The following is a 19,522-nucleotide window of genomic DNA, read 5'->3' as shown; positions in this document are numbered from 1 at the left end:
GGCACGATGACCTCCCCTGATCTAGATGTGAATCCCTTCATGATTAGGTGGGCTATATAAAATGTTTTTCTAACCACTTTGGCCACGTGGTTGTCAAATGAGAGATTGCTATCAACTTGGGTCCCCAGGTCCCTAATTATTTCTTCTGTACTTAATGGATTACCACCTATGTGGTAATTTGTGGGCACTTTATTTTTGCCAAAGGGGATGACTATACACTTTTTGGCGTTTAGCTTGAGGCCATGGCACTGGCACCATTTGTCTGTTTCTGTGAGGCCCTTTTGGAGGATGCTTGTGTCTGCTCGAGAGTCGATTATAGCACCCAGTTTACAGTCATCTGCGTACTTGGTCAGCCACAGTCCTTCCATGTTGGCCTGTACCTCCGAGAAATATATACTGAACAGGAGAGGTCCCAGGACTGAGCCTTGTGGGATGCCACTTGTAACTGGTTTGGAGTCTGACATGGCTCCAGCAATTCTAACCATGTGGGTTCTGTCCTTGAGCCAGTTTGCAACCCATCTAGTGACAATAGGGGTTTATATTTAAGCTGGTGAGCTTATCTATAATGCCCGAGTGGGGTATTGTATCGAAGGCTTTTGCGAGGTCCAGGTAGGCTGTGTGGACCACCTTCCCCTCATCAATGGCCTTGGTGACTGTTTCAAAGAAATCGACCAGGTTTAAGAGGCAGGATCTGCCCTTAACAAAGCCGAACTGGGTAGGATCCAGTGTCTGTAGGTCCCCAATTTCTTTTTTTATGAGGTCCATGATGATCCTTTCCATAGCTTTGCAGACCAAGCTAGTCAAGGTTATGGGGCGATAGTTTCTAGGATCCGTTGAGGCACCACCTTTGTGGAGAGGGACCACTGTTGCTGTACGCCACTCTTTGGGTACATATCCTGTGGTAAGGCTGAGATTGAACAGTAGTTTTATGTTTGGGTTTAGCTCTTCTTGGAGTTCATATAGGACACAGCCCGGGACACCGTCTGGTCCCATTGATGCTGTGTTTTTTGCTTTGGAGAGGGCGGCTCTTACCTGAGCATCTGAGATGTCAGGGGGGCAGCACTCTGCTGGGATAGATATTTGCCCTTTTGGTGGGGAGGGGGGGAAAGAAGTTTGCGCTGAACCTGTCAGCTAGGATGTTGGCAATGTCTGTGGGTTTGGTGTATTTTTTGTCATTTTGGACTAATTCTGAGCATATCTGGGAATTCCCACCCAGGTTCCTAACATAACTAAAGAAAGCCTTGTGATTATCCTTAGTGTCCTGTGCAATTTTTCTCTCGAAGCTGGCCTTAGACGATTTTATGAGTGCCCGTAGTTTTTTGCCAACACTGATCAGAGATGCCTTTCCTTTTTGGGATTTTGCTCTATCATGTAGTAGCTTCCTCCTTCTATTGTATAGTTTGTTTATGGCTGGGGTCCACCAGACAGGATGTCTGCCTTTGGAGGATTGGGTCTTGGTTTTATTTGGGATTGCATGATCCATGCATTCCTGAAGGTGCTCATAGAATGTGCTTATAAAGGATTCTGCGGTCTGGGCCGTATTTTCCACAGGCCCGGGGGCTTTGAAGGATTCCACCTTGGTTTTGAGGAGTGTGAAATTTGCTTTAGAGAAGTTTTTCACTGTGGTTTTCTGGGCAGGGGGTGTGGTTGGGATGTGAATATCCATTGAGATTAGTTTATGGTCTGATCTTACCAGTGAGGGATACACTTCTGGTCTGGAGCATAGAGTCCCCATGTTGGTGATGATCAGGTCCAGTATGTTTTCCCCTCTTGTGAGAGTGGTAACAAGTTGTTCCATAGCATTTGAGTTTATAAATTCTAGGAACCTTTGAGCTAGGGTGTTGGAGCTAGAGTAATGCTCCCAGTCTATGTTTGGGTAGTTGAAGTCGCCCAATATAATGGTGTTTGGAGAGACCTTCATATTTTCCAGTGTTCTCAGGAAGGCCGAGTGGGGTTCCTGGGTTTGGGAAGGTGGTCTGTAGCAGGCTATAAACTGGAAGGCAGTTTTACCCACTGTTAGTTGCACATGGATAGTCTCTGATGCTTCATGCTGTGCCACCAACCTGGAGATGTGGTTATCTTTGACGAATACTGATACTCCATCTCCTTTTCTGGTTCGGTCCAAGTTTTGGGGCCGAAAAGCATGGTATGAGGTATAACCTGGTAGTGCTGGGGTGCTCTCGGGAGCCTTGAACCAGGTTTCTGTTACTGCACAGATATCGATGTTCTCCATGCTAAGGAGAGTTTTGAGTGCATGCATCTTGAGGTTTAGACTTCTGGCGTTGAGTAGCATTACTCTTATTTTCTTATCCCTTGTGATATCTATGGAGGTGGGTTTGTCTTTTGAGCCTTGCCTAAAAAAGGCACTATGGGGTTAGCAAGAGCCTTTGCCAATATCCGAAAGCCCAGAGGTGACAGGTGCAAGCCTTCCCTAGCGAAGCATCGTGGCCAGTCGAGCATGTCATCCCAGGCTGACAGGCATTGGATCCCCTTTGAATGACACCAATACTTAAGCCAGTTGTTGAAATTGATCATCTTGTCTTCATATTGTGGCATCATTCTTGGTGAGGGTAAGATGCTACTCAAGGTCAGGGTCATACCGGCATGGGCCACATGCTCAGAGAGCTCCTCTCTGTCTCTTTTCATGTAGTCCAGGGAGGTACGTCTCAGGTCATTCACACCAGCATGGACAATGACTGAGTCATATTTGTACTTGCCTTGGAGTGACCTGAGTGCTTGTGTTATGTGGCGGATCCTAGCGCCCGACAGGCAGCTCACCATGACCTTCTCCTTGTTTAGCCTGGTGAGCGAGACGTCAGTGTGCCTGACGATAGAGTCACCTATTACAAGTGTATTAGGTGTGTTGTTTAGCCTTAAGGGCTGTGACTGTTCGGCACACTGGCTTTGTGAGTTATGTCATTGTGTATGAACAAGTAGGGCAGCACAAATTTGCACCCATTTTAGAGAGAATTAATGCAGGTCCAGAAGTGAAGCATTCATTTTGGCATCTCTATCACTGCTGTTAGCATTCTGAGGAAAGAGATGCAACACTGGCAACCTTCTCATCTGTCCACTTCCATCCATCAGCTGGAACTGAGGACAAGAGAGACCTGTATCGTCAGTCTTGTGTAACTGAGTAACCTGAAGATCAATATTTTCATTGCCTAGGAACTATTAGATTGGTTAAAGATTGAATAGTTTGCGTTAAATCTGTTGTGTGTTTGACAGATAATTGTTTAACTAGTTGAACTTGAGATTAAGAAATTAATTTGCAGTATCCTGTCTGGAAATTTGTTCTACAGTATGCAGCTTTTCCACATTTATTTTCCTCACTTCAGAGCAATAAAGGGGATTAGCACTGGACATTTTCTCTATTTATTGGCTGGGCAAATTCATGCATGCTTTCTTTTTCCTGTTGATTCCATGCCTGCTACAGTAATTCAGAGAAGGAAGAGCAAAATTCACCCTAGAAACCCAGCCCCTGGGAACAGTGAAGGGTGTAGTGAGGCTCTTAATTCTCTAACCGTACAGGAACTCATCCTACTGCAAGTCAAGGACATCTTATTATATATTTTTTTTAAACCAGAAACATCTTTATTAAGTTATCATATATGACATAGGCAGATCTTACATTTATATAAATGAAAATAAACCATACTGACAGTGTCAATTACAAACATTATACATAACAAACCATGCCGACACAACTATAGCTGCAAACATTATATATCAGTTATAGTATATCCAGTCATTGTTAAGTCAACCATTGCATAGCTCATTCAATTCCTGCTTTCTTTTAAACCTCATTCCTCCTCTGCATGTATTGATCCCACACTTCCCATTTTTTCTTATGAAATTTGCTCCTACCCTTTTCTAAAGATTGCTATTCTAGTTGTTTTATCTCTGTTACTATCATTGCTACTTCTAGTAAAGTTTGTTTTGACTTTGATTTCCATTTTCTAGTAATAAGTTTTTTGGCAGCCATCATAATTTGACTCAGCAAGTCTTTACTATGTCTAGGCAATTCCGATTCGGTATCCTAGCTCAAAAAATAATTTCCTTAGTTACATCAATTTGCTCACCCAGCATAACTGACAGAGCAGTCTGCAGGGAATTTTAAAATCTGCCAAGTTATTACACTTCAAGAAAATATGTTCCCAGTTACCTCTTTCTTTTCCATCATTTGCTGTCTAGCTTAGGAAAAATACTTTGGAGTCTACTTGGGGAATAAAAATAACTATGTAACCATTTCCAAGCAATGATCCTAAATCTTCTAGATTTTGTTGCATGTTTGGGAGACCTATTCTGTCTCCCATTGTTTCTTTGTGAATTGCTTATCCAATCTCTCTTCCCAATCCTTTCTAACCTCCTCTGCTTGATTCTTATAGCTAATCATGTAATATTTTATATGCTGTACTAATTATTCCTTTCTTAATGGCAACTTCTGTTCTAGATTCTATTAAAAACTCTACCAGCACTGGACTTTGATTTAGGACCCCCCCCCCACACACACACACACAATTTTTTTTCCCTTTGCCTATACTCAGATATCAATCCTTGATAGGGAAGGCAATCTCAAACCTGCAGTCCAAATAAGTTCTTGGCATCTTTCCATTGTATTACCTTTCCTGTCTAATTATCTCCTCCTAATAGCTTGGTTCCTTTGTCAGTTATTTCCAATAAATTATAGCCCTCTCTTGCCTAATTGCAGTCGTCCCGATCGGCAAAATCTCCTTTCTCCATTCCTATGTTGCCTTAGGTCTTAGAATAATTTCTGCTCCTTTATAAGTATAATGTTCTGTATGATTATTGTTATTCTCCTTAAAGGTCTGCATCCAAAATCCCAGTCTCTCCTTGTTTCTTGAGCTTTCCCAAAGAACACTTGCTGTAGGTGATTATTATCCTTTCACTTATTGCTGCAGATGGCTCTCTGTGAATTGGGCAAGTATATAATTTTATACTCTTAAGTAATTAGTATCTTTCATGTGTATGTGCTCTTGGTAATAGGTATCAGATTTTTGTTTGCAGAGTAATAGCTGCCTCACCTAGCACCTCTGTATGACATCAGGATGTACACTCACAGGTGGTGTTTATGACTTGTAGTGCTGATGTTTCAGATTTTAAGTATGTTGTGCTTAGAGCAGCATCTCAGAACTGTTAATCCCAGCAGTTATGTACTGCAAAGGCCCTTCTTACAGATCAGTTGTTAAACGGAATATTCATCTCTGTTATTTATGGTATGTTGTTGCGGTATAAAAAATAGACAAAGATGTTTAATGACAAACCACTATCCAATTAGTGTGTGTGTGTTGATGGTTAATGCATTGTGGAATTTGGAGATAGGGTCAGGCCTGAGGTAGTTTTAACTTCATTTTATATACCATATGTAATTTGAAGCATTCTTCTGGGCAATCCTTTCATCAAATCATTTACTTTGTTCACAGTATTGACATTAAGCTGTAAAGATTGTTTTATAACTCCTTTTTTTTCATTCAATCCATAGTGCCTACAATGTTCCAAGTTTTCGAGCTGGTGCCCAGTTGCTTAGCAGTTTAAGTGGATATGCATATACTAAGAGGGCTTGGAAAAAGGAAGTACTGGACCTGTTTTTAGATCCACTGTTTTTCCAGATGGAGATAGCCTGTGTTGACCAGTAAGTAAATTTCACTAATACGGGCTGTGGACAACCTTTGAAGAAAAAATATATGTGGCAAGATAGGTGTGCCATGTTAAAAATTAAGGAAACCAGACACCTCACAGCTGTGCAGTCATGGAATACTGCTGTTAATATTTCCAAAGTTTTATTTGTAAAACAATCATAATGACTTGGGTGGGTGATTCTTGATAACACTGACTTGCAGTGCCTAATAGAAGTAATTCACAGCAGGTGTTCCCAAAGTTTTTTTTTTCTTATGTACATACATACATTTATATTTAATCCAGCAGGAAACAACTGATTGTCTACTTCCTGGATCCCAAGTTCCCAGCCCATGAGCCAGACATAGCCTAGAGGTACTTTCAGTGCAACCGTCAAAGCTTTGCACAAACTTGGCTGGCTGGCTTTGCCTTTTAAAAAAAAAAAAAAAAAAGGCCAGTCGCTTTGCAATCCAAAACATTTTGACTGTGGTGCCAGTGAGAGAGAGAGAGACAGAGAGAGAGACTTCTGGGGGATGTCCATCAGTTTGTAATAAGCTAAGCCCATACTAGCCAGAGTGGCTGTTTCACTGCACCAGCAGTTTTCAGCTGGATGAATTACAATTCCACAGCTCATTTGCATAATTTCTGTCAAGCATCTGGAACAACCAGCCTTTTCATGCAAGTAAAGCCACATTCTCCTTACAGTTTAAAGGTTTTTTCTACTATTATATGAAGTACTTCTTCTGTAGCTTTAATAGTAGTATATTCACTGATAATAAATTGACACCAACCAATCTTAACACTGGCCATAATAATAGCCAGTAGTGCTCCTCCTTCACATCTTAGTCCACAAACGTTACACCTAACTATACAAACCCTTGCCTTTTTTATGACCTACTATAAATAGGTTCCTATGTAATTAACTTAATTATATACTGTTACTCGTGCATAAAATACAGCACAAGTTCACAGAAGTGAACCATTTTGATCAAAAAGCTAGTGAAATAAGATGTCTAGTAGAATTATTGGCTGCATTTGTTTATTTTATCTAACTGTGGTGCCAGTACAGAATGACGTGGGTGGCAAGAGCAGTGATTGTAAAGAATGATCTATCTGTGACTGAGGAACTGGCAAGTTCTTAAAAAATAGATCAGTGTTGCTGGTGGGAAGAAAACTCAAACTGATTAATGATGGCATTTGGGATCTTTGGTAAGTTTTCAGTCGAGGAACTACATTTTATTTTTTAGTTATTTATTTCCACTTTGTTGACTGGGTTTATACCACTAGGCCAATGACCCCTTTTCAGGACCCAAGGCTATACTCGTACTGACTATGGAAAATTTGGCCAGGACACCAGGGAAGTTTCACATTTCTTTTGAGTAAGTGACTTGGGATCTTTTACATCCAACTGAGTCACCCCCAAGTCAGGCAGATGGTGCCTTGGTTTAGCATGTCATCCAAAGGATGCCACACTTAGGAGTGCAGCACCCCCTTATGCTGCACTGCAGTGTCAGTATTGAAAAAAATTAATCCAACTACCTGGTGTAGGAATAGAACCCACAGCCTTCTGCACTAAAGGCATGTGTGCTACCTTTTGAGGTACTGAGATAAACAAATGGTGTTTACGGTGGCTTTGTAGAAAAACAATTGATACTGTGTAACTATGATGGTATTTTATAGTCTTAAAATCTCTGTCAATTTCTTTAAATAAAAAAGGCTGCTAGTTTTGTAATGCAAACCATCTTAACAAATCCTTGGCTTTGTGACTTGGATAGCATCTACGCAATGAAAGGAGTTTCGATGGTTAGAGTTTTATTAAATGCCATTAGAAGAATAAGAATATTTTCTTCGACGCTTAACCATGGACCCATGGGAAATGAGATACCTCTGCTTTTTAAGAGCAGATGGGCAGGAAGAAGATGAAGCATGGGGACAGTATTATTTTCCTTCTTGTGATGAACAGGCAGGACGCTAAAGGATAGTAAATAACAGAGAGCAGCAGAAAAAAAAAAGATTGTGTGGGAATGAGCTATAGATGACTACCTGGGAATTTTAACTCCTTGTGAGAGCCCACAATAGGAAGATGAGCAGCAGATAACTATGGAAGGGTAAAAGAGGAGTATGGTGATGAGCTAACAGTCTGTTGGGGGCAGACAGAAGGTAATGTCATGCTTCATTAGACAGGATCATGGAATTTCATTAGTACTGCAAAATAGGTAAATAGGCATTGTCTGCCCATTTCACTTTACCGTATTAACAGTCAGGGTGAATGTTGTCACAACAGTATTGCATAGTAATTATAATTGTTATAATTGTTCATGTTGCTTGATATTAGATAGGGTTGGTGATGTAGACTAGTTGCTCTGTTTGATTGTGTTGCTGTATTAGACATGGTCACTAAATTAGCATTGGTTGTACAGTGTCCCTCTGTTCTGCTGTATTGTGCTGTACTGTTACACGGGGTAACTGACTTACATTAGAAATTTATTTGCTAGGTTTATTGATGACATGTCATAGTACATGGTAGGCGGCCATCATATTCAGATCTGTTGGTTTGTTAGGTGGAATCATTTATACTGCATTAATAGCTTTTGGAGACATATGTCCAGTTTTCCTTCTGCATTTCTCCTATCTTTTATAGCATATAAATCTACTGTAATAAACACCTGTGAATTCAAAGTCTTCAGTAAGACAAAACAAATTAAAACTATATGATGAGCTGTCGGAATTCAACTGCAAGATTTCTAGCCCCCATGGAGTATAATTGTCTCTTCTACCAATAAATGTTTCCTTCTAGCAAATAGCATAATCCAAGTGACTGTAATGAAAACCAAATTTATTGGGGAATGTAAAAATAAATCACCTTTGTCAAATCATGGCATTAATATGCTCTATAGCATAAGAAAAAAGTTATTTAAGGCTTATAATAAATCAAAATATACCCGTATTAAAGACTGTCACAAAGATCAGCAAAAATTTAAAGGTTACTGTCAGAATGATCAAATCAGAACATTAATTAAAATTAGCACCTAAAGTGAAAGATAGCAATCTTTCTTCAACTACATCAAGTGATTAAGGAGTAACAATAAGCAGTGTTCTGGATTGATCCATGCTGGTATTAAACACTGTGACTGTAAAGATATTTCTAATATACTTGCAGAAAAATTTAGTGCAAACTTTACACCAGAAAGTCATTAAAGTTCTACACATTTTAAAGTTCCCTCCTCCTTCCAAGATATTAATGGAAAATGTCCTAATTGTACCCTCTAAAGCTAAAATGTGCCACCTCTGTGGGCCAGCCACAGGGTATGTTCCCTGAGATATATAAAATGAGTATCTTTGTCACCCCGTGATGGGTCCCCATCTTAGAATCTGAGAACTTTAGATCCATCAGTCTAACAGGCTTAATTAGCAAAGCCGTCTTGTATCTGATTTCATAAATGCCACTATAGTTTTTTTTTTTTAGCTCTAGACCTACAATAGTATAGTTTTGTCAAAGCCAGATCATGTGTACTTACATTAGAAAACTTCTATTAGAAAGTCGTTGAAGCTGTAGATAGCAACCATGCGGTTCATTTGGTGTACTTAGATCTAAACATGACCTTTGACACTATTTCCCATGCTAGAATTCTAAATCAGCTTAAAGACCTAAATGTAAATAGTTATGTTGTAAGATGGGTAGCAGACTGGCTAACAGAACCTATATAGTTAAAGTAGCAGGTCCCACCTCACACATACAAAAAAATATATATGACTAAGGATATTCCTCAGGGCTTAGTATTGAGACCCATTTTGTTTGGCATCTACTTCTCAGATCTCCAGTCCACTAATCCAGACATATAGCCCCATGTGCAAATGACTGCAAACTGTGGGCAGCCGTTCACTCAGCATCTGATACTGTGTTTCTGCAGCAAGGGCTAAGCCATACAAATTGAGGGTGTATTAGAAATGAGCAGAGGTGGACTGGGCAGCTGACAGTTCTGGTGAATGCCAGAGGGCAGATGCCAAAATGAGCCAGTGAGACAGTGCTCTTCAAAATTGTATGTATCTTTTTTGTCTCTGGATTGTTTTAAAAACATCCCAGATTGGGAAGGCCACAGGCATCAATGAAGATGCCCAAAAGTCATTTGCAGTTTTAACACCAGGAAATAGGATGCTGACTGGACTGTAAAGTCAGCAGCCTGTGATGTAATCTGTGTACGTGGGTGATGCAGCTGCTGATTAAGTTACTCTTGCGTTCTCTTCTACACTTTAGTTGCGAGGGAGCGAGCAAGAGAGTGAAGAGATGAGCAACCAAAGAAGAGAAAATCAGCGATCCAAACAGATCACTGTTTAAACTTTATAGTAAGTTCTCAATTTTTTTTCCTGGCAGGGCCAGCCAGATAATTTCTGTATTTTTTTCCTGGCAAGGTCAACCAGATACTTTCTGTATTTATTTTATTTTTTTCCTGGCAAAGTTGACCAGATAATTTCTGTATTTAATTATTTCCTGGTAGGGTCAACCAGATATCTGTTAAATCTTGGTGCAGTCTCCTATATAAATTATCTTTCTGACATCCTGGGCCTGTAGGTTGGCAGGGTCAACCAGATAGTAGGTTAGTGAAAATGGCCCAGTGGTTCTGATGGTGTCAGAGTCTAATTCTTGTCCCAGTCCTCCCCTGGAAATGAGCTTAAATTAAATGCAAAGAACTATAATATTGTCACCTTTAGTAAACAAATCTCAACAACAATTTACAGTATAGATAGCATCCCTCTCCAGACTGATAGTATGAGAGATTTCAGCCCTTATGTAGACAGCTCCTTTTGTCAGCAGTAGTCTATCTCATTTAATAGCTACAGGTATCTCATTAAGATCAAAAGCGGTTATCATTTCTCAAGACTTTGCTCTGTTCAGACCAGTCATAGATTACTTTGTTTGACAGACTTTTCATAATCCATATATTTACCATTTACCATTTCAAAATCAATATATTTACCATGTGGCTTGATACAAATACAGTCTTGCCACATTCAGATATTCTGTTTATTATTGAATTGTCTTCGAACCCATAAAATATTTATTCCTTTCCTTAAAGCATGTATTATTCATAACCCCACTTTGAAAAAAACATCTTCAGCCTTTATTTCCCTTAATCTGTGCATTAATGCATACAGATAACATCAGGCATGCAGATAAGATCAGTCTACTCTTGTGATTCACTATTTCTTTTAATACCTGAGCTCTTTATACATTGTTTTGTTATTCCCAAAAAAAAAAGAAAAAAGAGAGAGATCACTCAGTGGTTCTATGATGAACAGCAGCTCTTCTTCCATTACTGCTCATCAGATGTATAAGAAATATCACTGTGATGTAAACAGTGTCTCTGAGGTAGGCAAACTATAACCCTGTCCAAATCTGCTTGGCATACTGCATTTCATTACTAGACTCCAGATTACAGGTGTCTGCTGCAGATGGAACTTTTATTATAGTAGCAATACTACTTTCTTACTTTGTTAGTATGCATACACGCACACACACAAACCCACAGTCTGTCATGGTGGTCTCTGTACATTTTACTGCACTCTGCCCTTACATTTGTTTGGTCGTTCACTGACAATAGGCAGTGTAAATCCTTCATCACAGAAAGTCACATGCAGTCAACTTGTATGAATAGATGACGAATATTGCAAAGGTACTGTGTACCTTAAGCACAATACAGACTTGGGTTAAAATAGAACTACACTTTATTTTGGTAATGGGAATATGTCCTTTTCTGTTTGGACAGTTCATGCACCAAATTAGTTTAATATTCCTAATTGCATTATAAGCATACTATGCTCTTTAAATAAAGAAAGTAGTCACAAGCATGCATAGTAAAATAGTAAATTACTTACAAATATTCACTTTCTGTGGTTCCCAAGTATACCGATTTAAATGCATTTTCTTCACAGACAATGCTACTAATAAAACTTAAAACAAAAATTCACTAGGTGGACCACTCGAATAGTGGCCTTACATATACCCTAATCTCTTGCTTGCTAAGATATCCACATCGGTGGATCAACAAAATTTCAGTAAATCTGAAGCTTGGAATGCTCGGTACCTCTTTCAACTTGCTGGTTTGGATGATATAGGCTTCCTATCATTCCAAGCTTCAGATTTACTGAGATTTCACAGACAATGCAAAATAATTTGTTCAAAACAAACCGGTATTAGTAAAACTATCTCTGTGGCCCAAACACATCCATTCTTCATATTACTTTTAACTCGAGAACAGACATGCTGTGGTGTGACTCTGATTTAAGAGCTTTAGCAGATCATAATAGGCACGGAAAAGGATAAAATGATTATTAACAGAAAATAAGAAGTCTGTTCTATTAATATATTTTATTTACAAGAAGTACTGCTTCCATTTTCACAAGTCTCAACACCAGCTACTTTGAGAAAGAAAGAAAAAGAAAGAGAGAAAGAAATATGGCTACTTCCAATGTTTTATTACATTGAACCATATAATCTTTTTAACACTCATGCTGGTCTGTCATATGTCCGGAGCAAAATTAATGTGCAGTCTGAGGTTACTGAACATGGACAAAATTGCATCCTGTATTTGCTCCAACCTGTGGCACTACAGCTTATTTTGGAATAGTGATGTGGCTAGGCGTAGTGAGATTTATGTCAGCTGATTAATATTGACATGTCCATCCATGTCAGCTTGATTAACCTAGCCTAAGCTCAACCATATGTCTGCACATACCTGACCCACTGAGCATTACCATAAGCTTCAGGAACAGAAGTTCCAAAACATATCATTATAACTAATTGTAATGAGAATGGACGCATAAATGGTCTATTTTACTGTGGATAAATGTGTTTCATCTATATTTTTTCATTTTGTTTTGGGTTATTAAATGTATGTAGTTCTGGTATCAGTGAATCTCACTGTATGTCCTTCATTCTCTGACCTTCTTTGGGAAGATTAACTGTGTTAGGCTGAGACTAAGGAGATTCATGTTTTGACTTTATGTATGACTTTTTATTTGCCATGTACTGCATGATTCAGTCTTAGTTTGTGCTTCTGTAAATATGCAGGAGCCATCATTTTAGACTTACATGCTTCCATGACATTTTCAGTACCTATGCATAGATAGTACAAAATTGGTTTGTCGCTTTGGTAAGGCAGTCAAGAGTGGTTCTTTTAGATGAGAGCCAAGACTGTGCTGTGGCTGTGAGGAGTTTTGTACCGATATGGTCAGTCTAACCCATGCCTTGGGGAATTTCTTTCCTTGGATAACAGCTCCTTTGAATGCATGTGGGGAGCATCCTTTACTTGTAGGATGCTACCTGTTGTTTAACTGGTTAACGTAGCTTGTTGCAGAATTCTAGACATGGGTCCTTCCTCTGAGGAACTGGCCAGCATCCAAAGTTAAAGAACACCTTTCACTCGAACTGGCAAGAACTTGAACAAAGAAATAGTACATGCATGTAACACAAAAGCTGAAGCTAGACACTTAACAAAAAAGCTGTTATATATAAAAGGTGGGAATAATCTCTCAAGAATATGATTCTTTCTATGTCTTCAGACACTAATGATCTCACAAAGTAAATCTAAAAAAGAAAGAGTAGTGAACTATATTAATAAATGGAGAGTGCAAATAGCTGTGCTAGAAGAGACACGCTTGGAAAGAACTGAACATGTGAATTTGATAAAGAAAGCTTTTCGGGATGGTTATTCAATGGAATACCTGGGGCAAAGGAAGAGAGGAGTACTTATATTAATTGCAAGAAGAGCTCCATTAGTAATAGAAGAGGATAAAAAAGGCAACAATGCTAGATTTGTAATACTAAGTGGCTACAGGCAAGGGAGGAGGATTACACTAGCATGTATTTATATTCCACCAAAAACTGCTATAATGGAGCTTAAGAAAATTCTGGGAGAAATAATCAGTTTTCAGCAAGGAATATTACTTATTGGTGGGGACTGGAATTTGATTTGTCATAGTGAAGATTTGTCTGATGAGCCCAGAAGGGAAAATATAACAAAGGAGGGTAGATTTTTAAATAAATTTTTGAAAACACTTGGCATGGAAGATGTGAATTCAGTACTAGGAGTTCAAAGTGAATTTAGATATTATTCCCCAAGATGCAAAAACTGGGCTAGGCTAGACAAAATTTACATTTCACAGGAACATGTGCATTTAATTGAATGTCTTGATACGTACCCAATAACTATTTCAGATCATGTTCCAGTAATAGCTAAAATAAAACCACAGGGTAATGAAATAAAAATGAGACACTGGCACTTTCCTATCTGTCTGTTGAAAAGAGAGGCATTTAAGAAATGCTTAGTGGAAACTATTCAAGAGCTATTAGAGAAGATAGAAATGTCTTCTGAAAATATAGCTAGGGAGTGGGATAACATTAAAGTTGAATTTAAAAATAGGGTAGTAATAAAAGAAAGAGCGATATGGTTAAAACGTAACAAGAATTATTTAGAGGGACTGTCAAAGTATTCCTTCACTATACAAGTGCTCACCCCACTACACAGAAAAAGGCAGTGGTAAAAGCATAGTTCATTAGAGCTGCCCAAAAGATCATACTTGAGGAAGAATTTTGGGATGAATTCCTACATCTTAAAGGACAACAATGGGATTCTGTTATTGAATGTTCAACTCTGTCCTTTTCCTCCCTATTTATTGGCCCTGCCAAGAATAAACAACAACACGGCATTTAAAATATTTTAAATTGACTGTTTCTCTCCACTAGAACAGTACCTTACTGTACTGTGGTGGTTTCACTTTCAAAAAAAACCTTTATTTATTTATTTATTTATTGCATTTGTTTACCGGGATAAGTCCACTGGGCCTAAAAGAGCCCATTTTCAGTGGAGGCCCGGGGAGAAAAGCTCCAATGAGATACAGAAAAAATATAAACAATTAGTACAGAAGCAGAAACAGTGTTACAGATAGTAAAAAAAAAAAAAAAAAAAAAAAAAATCTCTTGTTTTCCCGCCTTACTGAGCTAGAATAGTCCAGTTTCAGAGCTTGCTGATCCCTGGACTTTGTTTGCAGTTCCTGTTATTGATTCTTTACCTAATTTGGAAGAGAGGAAGTTCCCTTGCTTACCAGTGGGAGTGGGAAGCATTGAGCTGCCTGTTGGTCCAGTTTTGTGAGGTTTCAGCCAGCAACTTGTAGTTTATTGGTCATTTTGGGCCAGTTCCTAGCTTCTTTCAGCCCCCTGATATAAAAAATGCTAAACACGCGTTTGCGTGGTTTAGCGCGATTTAGAGCGGAGCTGCTACCGTTGCACACTAGGGCAGCGCCGGTTAAGCAGATTTAAACTATTAGGGCTACCTAAAGTCCACTCTTCAAATTTTCCCTTAAAACTACCTTTTTCGAACTATACTACTGATCTAATCAGCATATCCTATAACTAAATAGATCATCTCTACCTGACTCTGAGTAGCCTATTCTGTATCTGTCAAACCTAGCACTTGCTCCTACAGTACTTATCACCGAGATACAGCACTCTTGTTATAGATAGTACCCCAAAAAGGCGAACCCCATTTCTCGGACACCCACATCCCCCGGAATCTCTTTTTAAAGTTTTTTGTCTATTCCTTCTAGCATGTCGAGGGATCAATTGCTAGTATCCTCTCCTGCTCAGCTGGTGAACCTGGGAATATTGAGACAATGTTACAATTGCCTCATGTACACAGAGAACCCTCTCCTCCTCCCACAAAACACAAATACATGTGAGAGATGCAACTGTATGGCCAAACTGGAGGCTGAGCTCTCTCAACTTAGGACTGGCAAGACCAGACAGGAGGAGAAGGTTACCACACACACTATAGACTCAGTCTCACATAGTACCATCACAACCTCAAATCATACACATAAACACACAAAGACATACTCGGAGGCTCTGATCAGAAATCTACCAAAACAGCAGAGGCCACCAAAGCAGACACCCAAACAACCACCACCTCAGAACACAACACCTGCAACACATAGACCTCACAGTCAGGGTGTCAAACAGTCACAGCTCTTAAGGCCAAACACAATGCCAGACACACTAGTCATTGGTGACTCCATAGTCAGACACACTGACGTCCCGCTCACCAGACTGAGTAAGGAGAGAGTTACAGTAAGCTGCCTGTCGGGCGCTAGAATCCGCCACATAACGCAAGCACTCAGGTCTCTCAACAGCAGGTACAAATATGAGACGTACCTCCTTGGACTACATGAAAAGAGACATTGAGGAGCTCTCTGATTATGTAGCCCAGGCAGGTATGACCCTGACCTTGAGCAGTATCCTACCTTCACCAAGAATGATGCCACAATACAGAGATAAGATGATCAGCTTTAACAATTGGCTTAAACTCTGGTGTCATTCAAAGGGGATCCAATGTCTGTCTGCCTGGGATGACATGCTGGACAAGCCACGCTGCTTCGCAAGGGACGGCTTGCACCTGTCACCCTGGGATTCCGGATATTGGCAAAGGCTCTTGCCACCCCCATAGTGCCTTTTAGGCAAGGCTCAAATTCTAAACCTACCACCCTAGAACACAAAAAGAAAAAAACTAAGGGTAATGCTGCTCAATGCCAGAAGTCTAAATCTCAAAATGCACGCACTCGAGGCCCTTCTCAGTATGGAGAACATCGATGTCTGTGCTGTGACAGAAACCTGGTTCAAGGCTCCTGAGAGCACCCCAGCACTAACAGGTTTTACCTCATACCATGCGTTCCGGCCCCAAAATCCGGACAATACCAAGAAAGGAGGGGGGGTATCCATATTCATCAAGGACACCCACACCTCAAGACTGGTGGCAACGCACGATGCATCGGAGACCATCCAGGTGCAATTAACCATAGGCAAGACTGCTCTGCAAATTGTAGCATGTTACAGGCCACCCTCACAAACTCAGGAACCTCACATGGCTTTCCTGAAAACACTGGAGAGGATAAATGTATCTCCAAACACCATCATACTAGGTGATTTCAATTACCCTAATATAGACTGGGAACACTACTCAAGCCCAAACACCCTAGCCCAAAAGTTTCTGGAATTCATAAACTCAAATGCCATGGAACAACTAGTCACCATCCCCACAAGAGGAGAAAACATACTTGATCTCATCATCACGAACATGGGAGCACAATGTTCAACACCGGAAGTATACCCCTCACTGGTGAGATCAGATCACAAACTAATCTTGCTGGAGGTCCTCATCCCACCCCCACCTGAAATAAAAAAGACGACAGTAAAAAACTTCTCGAAAGCCGACTTCACACTTCTAAAGACTAGTGTGGTCTCCTTTAAGGCCCCCGAACCAGCGGAAAACAGTACTCAAGCCGCTGAATCACTTACAAATGCCTTCTACCAGCACCTGCAGGACTGCATGGATAAGGCAATCCCAAGCAAAACAAAGACTCTTTGTACCAAGGGCAAGCGTCCAGTCTGGTGGACCCCAGCCATAAACAAACTCTACAACAAAAGGAGGAAGCTACTACAAGATAGAGCAAAATCCTTAAAAGGTAAGACACCTTTGATCACTATAAGTAAAAAGCTAAGAGCTCTCATAAAATCATCCAAAGCAAATTTTGAGAGAAAAATAGCTAAAGACTCAAAAGACAATCACAAGGCCTTCTTTAGCTATGTTAGAAACCTGGGAGGAAACTCCCAGATATGCTCAGAACTAGTTCAAAATGATGTGAAGATTACTGATCCTACAGACATTGCCAACATACTGGCTGACAGGTTCAGTGCAAACTTCTACCCAAAAGGAGAGATATGTATACCAAATGGTTGCAGCCCCCCAAACATCTCAAACGCCCAAGTGAGAACTGCTCTCTCCAAAGCAAAAAACACAGCATCCATGGGACCTGATGGTGTCCCAGGCTGTGTGCTCCACGAACTCAACGAGGAATTAAACCCACAGCTAGGACAGCTGTTTAATCATAGTCTCACCTCTGGATACGTACCCAGGGAGTGGCGCACTGCAACTGTGGTCCCACTTCACAAAGGCGGTGCCTCCACAGACCCTGGAAATTACCGGCCCATTAGCTTGACAAGCCTTATCTGCAAAGCTATGGAGAGGATCATAATGGACCTCATAAATAAAGACATAGGGAATTTGCAGACGTTGGATCCAACCCAGTTTGGCTTTGTCAAAGGCAGATCATGCCTTTTAAACTTGGTTGACTTCTTCGAAACAGTCACCAAAGCCATTGATGAGGGAAAGGCAGTCCATACGGCCTACCTCGATCTGGCGAAGGCCTTCGACACAATACCCCACTCGGGTATCATTGAAAAACTCATCAGCTTAAATGTTAACCCATATATCACAAGATGGGTTGCAAACTGGCTGAGCGACAGAACCCACAGGGTCAGAGTTGCTGGCGCCATGTCAGACTCAAAGCCTGTCACAAGTGGTGTCCCACAGGGCTCAGTCCTGGGCCCACTCTTGTTTGGCATCTACTTTTCTGAAGTACAAGCAAACACAGGAGGGTTATGGCTGACAAAGTTTGCAGATGACTACAAACTGGGCGCCGTAGTCGAAAACACATCTGACACAGATATCCTTCAGAAGGGTCTCACAGAAACGGATGGCTGGTGCCAGAGCCATGGCCTAAAGTTAAATGCCAAAAAATGCATAGTCATACCCTTCGGGAAAAACAAGGTTACCCCTAGCTACCATATAGGTGGTAATCCTCTGAGCACAGAAGAAGTTATCAGGGGCATGGGGACCCAGGTTGACAGTAGCCTGTCATTCGACACCCATGTAGCTAAAGTAGTTAGGAAGACCTTCTACATTGCCCACCTTATCATGAAGGGATTCACATCTAGATCAAGGGAGGTCATAGTCTCCCTATACTCATCACTCATCAGACCAATGATTGAGTACAATGCCCCATTCGGAATGTATCTGACCCGACACTTGCAGCAGCTGGAGAGGCCACAAAAGTTCCTCACCAAAAGGATAAAGGGTCTCAAAAATCTGTCCTATGCTGCCCGACTGAAAGAACTCCAGCTCTATTCAGTCGCCACCGCTTGCTCAGAGGTGACCTTTGCCTGACATACAAGGCCATGTCTAACCCAGATTTGATGAATATGCTTCACCTCACCAAATCTAGATCCGTCAGAGCCACAAGGGCGGGAGACTTAAACCTCGACACGGCTATTAATAGGACGTGCTGGAGGGATAGATTCATCACCCAAAGACTCCCTATGCTGTGGAACAAAATCCCGGTATATGTGAGGCAGAGCACCTCGCTGGCCTTGTTCAAGAGAAATCTTGACCAATGGATGGGAGATCGCAGATATACCCCAGGGATTACCTCAGTGTCACTGCTAGACAGAGGCACAGCAAAATAATGGGTATAGTTCCCCATACAAAAGGGGTGGCGTAAGCCACAAAACTATGGGCTAGGCTTATAAATGCCCTCGGGCAGATAGCCTAGTATGAACCTATGAACCTATGAACCTAAATATAAGTAACATATACAGAATATATACATAAAAGCAGGAATCTAGTTTGTTTGATTACTGCAATATATACAGAAAATATACATTAAAGCAGACTTCAATGAATTCAATCAGATTGGTATAAACAGAGATCAGTATTATTGTACCAGAATCAACAAATGAAGATAAAAATAAATATGGAGAAAATTTCATCAGTCACTAGTAGCAAAAGACACAGGAGTTTAGTAATCATATAAAGAGAGTGAAGAGGTTAGGTTATAGAGCAGGAACATAGCCAGGAAGAGTTGAGATGATTTTTTTTGGCATTTGTTTGAAGGTGGTGGTGGTGCTGCCTGTGTTTCTTATAGAAGGCGGAAGTGAGTTCCATAGTTTGGCAACGGTGAAGGCATAGAGGAGAAGACCATCAGGTAAGGTGGGCTT

At 40.5% G+C, this 19,522-nt stretch overlaps 1 protein-coding gene across 1 annotated transcript in view; it reads left to right on the top strand.

Moving 5' to 3' along the window:
• The window catches only part of DOP1B (DOP1 leucine zipper like protein B), a 2,336,114-nt gene that overhangs the window by 1,857,251 nt on the left and 459,341 nt on the right, over positions 1-19,522 (top strand). The window contains exon 30 of the mRNA XM_044071549.1: positions 5,504-5,653. Coding sequence (XP_043927484.1) covers positions 5,504-5,653 — 150 coding nt within the window. The remainder of the gene's footprint in view (positions 1-5,503; positions 5,654-19,522) is intronic.

This window comes from Protopterus annectens, chromosome 5.part0 (assembly GCF_019279795.1).
Source record: "Protopterus annectens isolate FY-2018-M chromosome 5.part0, PAN1.0, whole genome shotgun sequence".
Classification (NCBI taxonomy): Eukaryota; Metazoa; Chordata; order Ceratodontiformes; family Protopteridae; genus Protopterus; species Protopterus annectens.
Note: the sequence above shows the minus strand (reverse complement) of the source record. Positions and strands in the feature narration are given on the sequence as shown.